Source organism: Sphaeramia orbicularis, chromosome 4 (genome assembly GCF_902148855.1).
Source record: "Sphaeramia orbicularis chromosome 4, fSphaOr1.1, whole genome shotgun sequence".
NCBI lineage: Eukaryota > Metazoa > Chordata > Actinopteri > Kurtiformes > Apogonidae > Sphaeramia > Sphaeramia orbicularis.
Window position 1 is genome coordinate 57,820,236 of NC_043960.1, and position 10,124 is coordinate 57,830,359.

The following is a 10,124-nucleotide window of genomic DNA, read 5'->3' on the forward strand; positions in this document are numbered from 1 at the left end:
GGAATGTATTGATAGATTTTTATTACTAAAATTGGGGAAAAAATGTTTTATAAAGGATACATGTAATGAATAAATGTACCTGTAGATGGCGCTAAACATATTAACTTTATAGATTTAAAGTTTAATTCGGTCTAAATGTCGTTTTGTTCCTAGAGTATTTCGTAATTTCTGTTTGAAATCCACGTTAGTAACATTATAAATAACATTAATGTTACTCGTGAAGGAAACAAATCCTGAAAATCAGAACATCTTGTTTTCTTAAAGAGCTCCCTATTGACACTGTTGTCTTTATTTTGAAAACAGGAAGTATTAGCCGTCACCATAGTAACACATACAACTCCGCTTCTGTGTGTTAGCTTGTTATCAGCCGTCGTTTATGTTTTCTGGTCAGTTGTCTGTTGTACTACTGTATGATGCAGGGCTCAAATACATACCTCATACGTCCGAACCATCAGCACAAGTAAGTCCGACATCGTAGTTAAAAAACAGAGATGAAATACAAACAGTTAAGTTCTGTTAGCTGTTAGCCAACCAGCTCACTGCTTAGGCATGTTTAGCTTTGTTAGTTAGTTAGTTAGTTAGTTAGGTAGGTAGGTAGGTAGGTAGGTAGTAAGTCAGTTAGTTAATTAGTTAATAAGTTAGGCAGTAAGTAAGTAAGTAAGTAAGTTAGTTAGTTAGTTAGTTAGTTAGTTAGTTAGTTAGTTAGCGACACATAGTCCCGTCTCAGTACTCTAGTTTGTTAACTGAACAACACTATTAGTATGACAAAAACCAAAAAACAGCAAACACAGTTAATTCGTATCTGACTGAACATAACTATAAAAATAAGTCCACCTTTAACCCTTAAAGACCCAAACGTCCACCTTTAACCCTTAAAGACCCAAACGTCCACCTTTAACCCTTAAAGACCCAAACATCCACCTTTAACCTAAACCATCTACTGATCTAAACTGTTTAATACCTGTTGATCCACTAATCCTATCAATCTATGTCAATAATTGGCGTAAAATACAGTTCTTCATCTTTTCATGGTCATCAGATATGACCATATTTGGACATTCAGAGGCTCCGTAGTTACCGTGGAAACACCGTCATCTTCTCCAACATTGATTCACCAGTAAAACCCATGGAGTTGGATCAATGACAGTGGATGGACACACTGGGTTCATGTTCATGTTCAGTTAATGACAGACTGAACTGAAAAAGACACTGTTTATTCAGTTTGATCTGTTTCTGATATAAAAACCTCAACTTTAATCTGAGCTTTAATGAACATCTACAAGATCAGTGAATTAAATACTGGAAAATACCTGACATTCACTGGAAAAATGCTAAATACAGAGGATAGATTTTTAATAAATGGTGCTAAATCACTTAATAAAGGTTAGATATAGAGAACACGTCATTTGGGAGCTGACATATAAGTAGTGCTGGGTCTGTATGGGTTCAAATGTACAAAATTACAGGAAACATTTGTTGATTTTCTTCCTGTCCTCTCAACTTTTGTTGAACTCTTTCAGATTTAAACCAGCTGTGGTCAAAGAGTATATTCGTGAAATAGTGAGGGACCGTTTGTCGGGGGTCCGGTATAACCCAGAGGAGGTTCCGGAGCTGTGTCCGGTCGTTGGCAGACAGCATAAAGGATAAGGTGAAAAGTAAGTGGTGGGGTTCAAAGCCCCGGGTCTTCCATGGCTCTGTCATCTGAGAACACAGTCACCATTTATTATTCATTTTATTGGTTTATTTAACGGGGACATTGTGCATGAATTCACAGGGCTGTAAATGCGTCAGAGTTAGAATAATGGTTATTGTTTATCTGCAGTCTGTGGACACATGTTTAAAGTGTCCCATTAAAAGGAGCACAGGGTTACAAACATACCATTCATAAAACAGAGCTTTAAAATACCCAACACAGACCAGTTCAACTTTTACAACACACAAATCCAACTATTCCTCCAAATAAAATGATCACAGACTACACATAACAGCAGCACCATTTCTAAAATGTATTAAAAACACTTGTCACTACGAGAATAAAGTCGTAAAATATCGAGATAAAACCTGTAATTTTACTAGAATAAAGTCAGAATATGATGAGAATAATATCGTAATTTAAAAACAGGTGGAAAAATATAATTTATGAAAATACAGTCGTACCCACTGGGTTTCAAAACGGAGAACTGGGAACATTGTGTGAGGTTCTACTTTCATTTGGGGTTTACACACAAAGGCCAAATACTGAGCCTATTAGCCCCGCCCACCAAAATACTGAACCTATTAGCCCCGCCCACCATCAACACATTAGCATTAGTCGAAGGACTTTGAAGACAGTTCACACATGTTTTGGTTTGGTTTGTTGTAAGAACTGAACAGATTTGGAGTAAATTGTTTTTTTTAGTGGAGGAGGAACTGACTAACTTTTAATCACACTATTGCAAATTTATTTTCAAAATATTACGATTTTAATTTCATGAAAGTATGACATTATTTATGTTAAATTATGAGGGTTTTTTTTTTTTTTTAAATTGATTTTATTCTCAGAATATTACGACTTTATTGTCGTAGAGGCTCGTGTTGTGATGTGTGTTCTGTCTCTGTCTACAGATGCTGGTTTGGACAGATATAAACATAAACTGGTTGTGTTCTGTCTCTGTCTCCACAGATGCTGGTTTGGACAGATATAAACAAACTGGTTGTGTTCTGTCTCTGTCTCCACAGATGCTGGTTTGGACAGATATAAACTGGTTGTGTTCTGTCTCTGTCTCCACAGATGCTGGTTTGGACAGATATAAACTGGTTGTGTTCTGTCTCTGTCTCCACAGATGCTGGTTTGGACAGATATAAACTGGTTGTGTTCTGTCTCTGTCTCCACAGATGCTGGTTTGGACAGATATAAACTGGTTGTGCAGGTGGTTATTGGAGAACAGCGAGGACAGGGAGTGAAGTATGTCATCACCTTAGACTTTATCAGACACTAACATCACTACATCCTTTAGTACTAATAGTGCATTTGTAAGACTTTAAATGGACAAACAGGATAATTCATGGTGTTAATGATGAAGGACATTTGGACATCCATGCCCTGTCTGTGGGCAGAGTGGATGGGGTGGACAGGGTGGACAGAGTGGACAGGGTACAGTTATTCCAATAACAGTGCTTTATGTCATTAAATGATGTCCTGATGTTTTTTTTTTAAAGCTGTTGAGTGTTTTTTTTTCTTTTTTTCTGATTTGTGTTTATCTCTTTATAAATGAATGGGTCACAGTTCATCCCACTATTATCAATTAGAGGTGTAATAGTCCATAAAAACTTCAGTTTGGTACGTTTTTGATTAAGGGTGTAAGAAAATATCGGTTTTGCAATATATCGCGATATTTCATTTCACAATACTGTATTGATATTAAAAAGTATTGTATCGATATTTTTAGGTATTTTTTCAAATGCAGATATTATGGAGGTTCATTTTAGTTTTTTTGGTTTTTCTTTTTGTTTAATTTTTATTTATTCTTATTTAACATTCTTTTGTTAAATAATGTTAGTTCCTTTGTAGAGATTGAACTAAAATAATGTTCTGAACCAATAGAATATGAACAATTGAACAGGATCTTAAACTGTAATGTCTGTCAAATATGATTTAAGTTTAAACACAGGAACATTTTGTGATATAGCATTAGATCCTGTTGTGATCAAATAAAAACGTGTTTAGTATTTGTGCATATTTCTGGGGTAGTTCAACTCTTCAAGGAAATCATTTAAAACAAGAAACAAAAAAAAATTGGCTTTTTAACAGTATCATGATATACTGTGATATATCATATCGTGATCCTAGTATTGTGATTTGTATCGTATCACCAGATTCTTGCCAATATACAGGCCTAGTTTTGATATGTTTTCAGTACAGTGAAGGAGACCAAATTCATTTAAAAAAAAACTGAACTAATCTACACCAAACAAGTAGTAGTGCTAGCAGTACTAGTAGTAGTATTAGTAGTTGTTTTGTGCAGTGAACTTGCCTCTTGTCTGTGTCTATATGTAACTAGACCAAAGGTCTGTGTAGGATGTCCTCCAGGTGTTTATGGGATGTTTCAGGTCTGTTCCTCTGTTTGTGTAGGATGTCCTCCAGGTGTTTATGGATGTTTCAGGTCTGTTCCTCTGTTTGTGTAGGATGTCCTCCAGGTGTTTATGGGATGTTTCAGGTCTGTTTCTCCTGTTTGTGTAGGATGTCCTCCAGGTGTTTATGGGATGTTTCAGGTCTGTTCCTCTGTTTGTGTAGGATGTCCTCCAGGTGTTTATGGGATGTTTCAGGTCTGTTTCTCTGTTTTGTAGGATGTCCTCCAGGTGTTTATGGGATGTTTCAGGTCTGTTTCTCCTGTTTGTGTAGGATGTCCTCCAGGTGTTTATGGGATGTTTCAGGTCTGTTCCTCTGTTTGTGTAGGATGTCCTCCAGGTGTTTATGGGATGTTTCAGGTCTGTTCCTCTGTTTGTGTAGGATGTCCTCCAGGTGTTTATGGGATGTTTCAGGTCCTGTTTCTCCTGTTTGTGTAGGATGTCCTCCAGGTGTTTATGGGATGTTTCAGGTCTGTTTCTCTGTTTTTGTAGGATGTCCTCCAGGTGTTTATGGGATGTTTCAGGTCTGTTTCTCCTGTTTGTGTAGGATGTCCTCCAGGTGTTTATGGGATGTTTCAGGTCTGTTTCTCCTCTGTTTTTGTAGGATGTCCTCCAGGTGTTTATGGGATGTTTCAGGTCTGTTTTCTCCTCTGTTTTTGTAGGATGTCCTCCAGGTGTTTATGGGATGTTTCAGGTCTGTTTCTCCTGTTTGTGTAGGATGTCCTCCAGGTGTTTATGGGATGTTTCAGGTCTGTTTCTCTGTTTTTGTAGGATGTCCTCCAGGTGTTTATGGGATGCTGACACAGATAACTATGCAGAGGATGTGTTCATGAATGTAAGTGTGTCAGTGTTGTTTGGGTCCAGACTGAAGGGGGACGGGGTGGACACCCTTTGACAGTGTGTCTGTGTTCTGTACCTCCACAGGAGAACATGTTCTGTGTTGCAGCAGTTTTTGGAAGCTACTACTACTGAGGACCAAGCAGCATGGATGGAAGAGGACATCCACTGAGCTCAGGGTCTTCTGTTATGGTCCATCTGGTCCAGGCTGTGGTGGTCCCTGTTGTTCTCCTGTTGGTCAACTGTCCACCACTAGGCTGTGGTCCAGCCTTCTCTCAACAGTACCTTGGGACATTGGGTTGGACACTGGTGCTGTTGAAGGGATGACCATGTCTTCCTCTGGTTCTGTTTTTTCTTCTTTGTTGCCCGTGGGTTCCTGTGTCCCTGGTGTGGTTCTGATGATGCTCCACTGGTTTTCAGCGCTGTAGGACCTGTAGGATCTCCTTCATCTACTCGTCAGGTTCTGTAGGATCTCCTTCATCTACTCTTCAGGTTCTGTTGGATCTTCTTCATCTTCTCTTCAGGTTCTGTTGGTTCTCCTTCATCTACTCTTCAGGTTCTGTTGGATCTCCTTCATCTTCTCTTCAGGTTCTGTTGGTTCTCCTTCATCTACTCTTCAGGTTCTGTTGGATCTCCTTCATCTTCTCTTCAGGTTCTGTTGGATCTCCTTCATCTACTCTTCAGGTTCTGTTGGATCTCCTTCATCTTCTCTTCAGGTTCTGTTGGATCTCCTTCATCTTCTCTTCAGGTTCTGTTGGATCTCCTTCATCTACTCTTCAGGTTCTGTTGGTTCTCCTTCATCTTCTCTTCAGGTTCTGCTGGATCTTCTTGGCTCTGTCATTGATGGTTCTGATGACCCCAGTGTGTGTCCACGTCTGCTTATCTTAAAAACACCAAACACATTCATTCACTGCAGAGACTGAATAAAACCTTCAACAGGGTTCTTACGGGTCCTTGAAATCCTTGAAAATCCTTGAATTTCAATGTTGTGTTTTCAAGGTCCGGAAAGTGCTTGAATTTTAGTTTCAGTGTTTGAAAGGGTTTGTAATTCTAACTTGGGGATGTGGTTTATTTCTGTATTTCTAATCTTAACTCCAGCCAAAGCTCCTCCCACAGAGGTGACACATTTTTTAAACTAACCCTTTGTGTCCTAAAGTCAGTTCCAGATGTTCTCAGGTCCACTCCAGGTCCAGTTGGATCTGAACCTTTGTCTCTTTGGTTCCAGTGTGTCTGAAGAACACCAAGTACCTTCCCTTTTTTGGATTAAACTTTGTGTTCTTCTTTCATTTCTAAACTTTTTGCTGTTCTGAAACATAATTTTAGATGTTTATACATAATAAAACCTACATCATTGTGATAAACAGTTAAATAAATAATCCTGAGTGTCTGTGTTCATGTAGATGTGGATTTGACCCCGGTGATTTGGGACTGGAAACATTTAAAATGACCCTTTAAAAGTGTTTGAATTTGACCTTGAAAATGTGTCTGAACCCTGATTAAAATGTGTCCATTTTTACTCCTCCCAGACGTAGAGGAGACCAAACACCTGTGCTGATGGAACAGGTTTCATCACTTTAAAGGTGCAGGAGACTTTTGTGACCAATTTTTCATCAAATCTGTCAAACCTCAGTCATATCCTCAGTATCACGAATCTGTCAGTCTTTCTGTGATTACTCATTTGAATCTCTTGCATTACGGTGAACAATTTCGAAGTGCCACCCACCATAAACAAACCATGTGTTTACAAACAGAGCTGGGAGGTAACTCGGGCATCTTCGGAATTTTGTCACGATGTGCATTGTGGGAGACGGATGTTCGCACAGCAGCAGCAGCGACTGTGGCAGCTGGAACAGACACGATGCAGAAACGGCAGGAGCTCCCTTCCCTCTGCATATTCCTCCAGCCGTTTCCACGTCATGTTTGTTTCATCCATATAATATCATATGGTTGTGCTGCCACTGCTGCTGCAGGTGGCGGTGTGAACCTATGTTTCCCACAATGCATGTCGCAACAAAATTCCAAAGATGCCCGAGTTTCCTCCTGGCTCTGTTTGTAAACACATGGACTGTTTATGGTGGATGACACTTAGAAATTGTTGACCGTAATGCAAGAGATTCAGGTGAGTAATCACAGACAGACTTACAGATTCATGATACTTACAGAGTGGGGAAGCAAAATGTACAATATTTTGAGGCAGGGATTGAAAGACAGTGTATGACCAATTAGTTTATTGAAAGTCATGAGAATTTATTTGCCACAAGAAAATGTCCATAATAGAAAATGTTTTTATTCTATGTGTCCTCCTTCTTTCTCAATAACTGCCTTCACACGCTTCCTGAAACTTGCGCAAGTGTTCCTCAAATATTGGGGTGACAACTTCTCCCATTCTTCTTTAATAGTATCTTCCAGACTTTCTGGTAATAGTTTTGCTCATAGTCATTCTCTTCTTTCCATTATAAACAGTCTTTATGGACACTCCAACTATTTTTGAAATCTCCTTTGGTGTGACGAGTGCATTCAGCAAATCACACACTCTTTGACGTTTGCTTTCCTGATTACTCATATGGGCAAAAGTTTCTGAAAAGGTATGGATAATAGTGTTAGGTATGATTATGACATCAGTATATGTTTGGGTTCAAAACAACTGACGTAGTGCCTGCTGAGAAAAAACAACTAAATGTTCATTGTAAATTTTGCTTCCCCACCCTGTAGGCTATGACTGAGGTTTTACAGATTTGATGAAAAATTGATCACGAAAGTCTCCCGCACTTTTAAACCCAGTCATCACATCAGTCGTTCACATTAATGTTGTCATGTGCATTAGTCACATTTTCACTGGTTCGTCGTGCTCATGTTCCAAACCTCTGCTGATATTTTATATACATATACGTGTCATCTTCCAGCTGATGGGTTAGAACAGAACTCTGATCAGACCTGTGGTGGTATCTGTGGACACTTCCATGAACACTGACATGAGTCCACAGCAGAAGGTCCAGGTCATTATTATCAGAGTTACTTCAGCTTAGTTCAAGTGGACACAGACAAATGAAAGGATGAGGACACGAGGGGACATCTTCACACACTGAAGGCCCTGGGTTCCATTCCAGCACCAGTCCATGGGGGTGGAACCTTTCTGTGCAGAGTTCACGTTCTCCTGTGTCTGCGTGGGTTCTCTCTGGTACTCTGGCTCCTCCCACCAACCAAACACATGCACTGATTGGTTCATGGGTTCATCTGAATGTGACAGTGGTTGTGTGTCTCTATATGTTCAGTCCTGAGATGAACTGGTCACATGTCCAGGGTGAACCCCACCTTCACCCATAAGGAGCTGGGATAGACTCCGCCCCCATGACCGTAATGAGGATAAAGCAAGTTCAAAAAATGAATGAATGAAAGGATGAATAGAACCATTCTCTGAGATAAAAGTCAGGAACCATAACAGGAACATAACAGGGTTCCTGTTGAGTTCCTCTTGGATATCTGCTGGGTTCCTGCTGGATTCCTATTGGATTCCTGTTGGGTTCCTGCTGGGTTCCTATTGGGTTCCTGTTGGGTTCCTGCTGACTTCTTGTGGGTTCCTACTGACTTCCTTTTGGGTTCCTGCTGAGTTCCTGTTGGGTTCCTGCTGACTTCTTGTGGGTTCCTACTGACTTCCTTTTGGGTTCCTGTTGGGTTCCTGCTGGGTTCCTGTTGAGTTCCTGTTGGGTTCCTGCTGACTTCTTGTTGGGTTCCTGTTGGATTCCTGCTGGGTTCCTGTTGACTTCCTGTTGGGTTCCTGCTGGGTTCCTGCTGACTTCCTTTTGGGTTCCTGTTGGGTTCCTGTTGGGTTCCTGCTGACTTCTTGTTGGGTTCCTGTTGGATTCCTGCTGGGTTCCTGTTGACTTCCTGTTGGGTTCCTGCTGGGTTCCTGCTGACTTCCTTTTGGGTACCTGTTGGGTTCCTGCTGGGTTCCTGCTGGGCTCCTGCTGGGCTCCTGCTGGGTTCCTGCTGGGTTCCTACTGGGTTCCTGTTGGGTTCCAGGGCCTATCTGAGCAAGCCCCTTGTTGGACTCGTCCATCTCTCTCTGATCCAGCCTCAGAAACACACTTAGATGCCTACATCTAGCCCACTTTAATTCTATTATTTGACTAAACCTTGGTTTATTTGTTCGGGGTGTTCTAGTGTCTGTTCGGACGTTGGGCTCATGCACCAGCTGGACTCATAAGAACCCATGAGTCCATCAGTTCAACACAAACAGGACACGTGACCAACACGCTCAGCAGTAACACTATGATGTCACTATGGGAGGACCTGACTGGATGGGAGCATAACCAACCAATGAGGAATGAAGGGCGGAGCTTAGATAATGAATGAAGACGATGACAGGTGTGTGACGTTAATGAGGAGCAGGTGCTGAGCAGGGAGGGGCCATGACAGATCTGTGTGTTTTCAGACCTTGTTTATTTGGAGTTTTGCAGAAACTGAGCAATAAAAACATATCATATGGAACAAACAAGTGTTTACATGTATACGAAAGAAGCAAACCGACACCGAACAGCTGAACCGACCTTAAAATTTTCCATTTAAAAGACAGATGCATTATGTATTAGAGCCGATAAAGGTAGAAGAGGAGCTGACAGAAGAATGAACGTGAAGGTTCATCTGGAACAACATTAGTTTGACTAGTTGGAACTAGGGATGCAAATTATCGATTAATCCATTAATCATTAGTTGGCTGACCTTATCAATCGATTAACCATTAATTGATAAGCGACGGTTTTCCTGAGAACCTGAAGTTCTCTTTCAATATGGACTATAAGAACAAAAGATAAATATTATTTCTATACTTCATGACAAAAGCATGTCATATTCCTTAAAGCTATACCGTATGATGTGGCATTTTTACACTTTTCTTTTGTCATCTTAAAATGCTCCTAATAAGTGTGTGTTAAACTAAAATGTAAAAGAAATCCACCAGGTATTGAAACTCAAAAATGTTTAATTCTCATATATTTCTAATAAAAGTATGACCAATCATTTTAGTCGGTCCGAATAAAATAATTTGCCGAACCTGACTGAGCCTCCTGTCAGTCATCCATTACGGCCGTCCAGCATCAGATCCACTATCTCCGTCTCACATCCCATATGTGTTCCTCTGAATCTGACGCTGCTTCTCCTGTCACTGACCACAGTCTACTGAC

General features: G+C 40.4%; 1 protein-coding gene across 1 annotated transcript; it reads left to right on the forward strand.

Annotated features, from left to right (window-relative positions):
- The first annotated feature begins 318 nt into the window (after positions 1–318).
- On the forward strand, positions 319–6,064 carry LOC115418560 (tctex1 domain-containing protein 2-like). The gene is given in 7 exon segments (XM_030133077.1): positions 319–460; positions 1,521–1,614; positions 1,616–1,655; positions 2,875–2,944; positions 4,879–4,942; positions 5,032–5,377; positions 5,725–6,064. Coding segments are annotated over 6 exon segments (366 nt in total). The 5' UTR covers positions 319–410; the 3' UTR covers positions 5,080–5,377; positions 5,725–6,064.
- Positions 6,065–10,124: the final 4,060 nt, after the last annotated feature.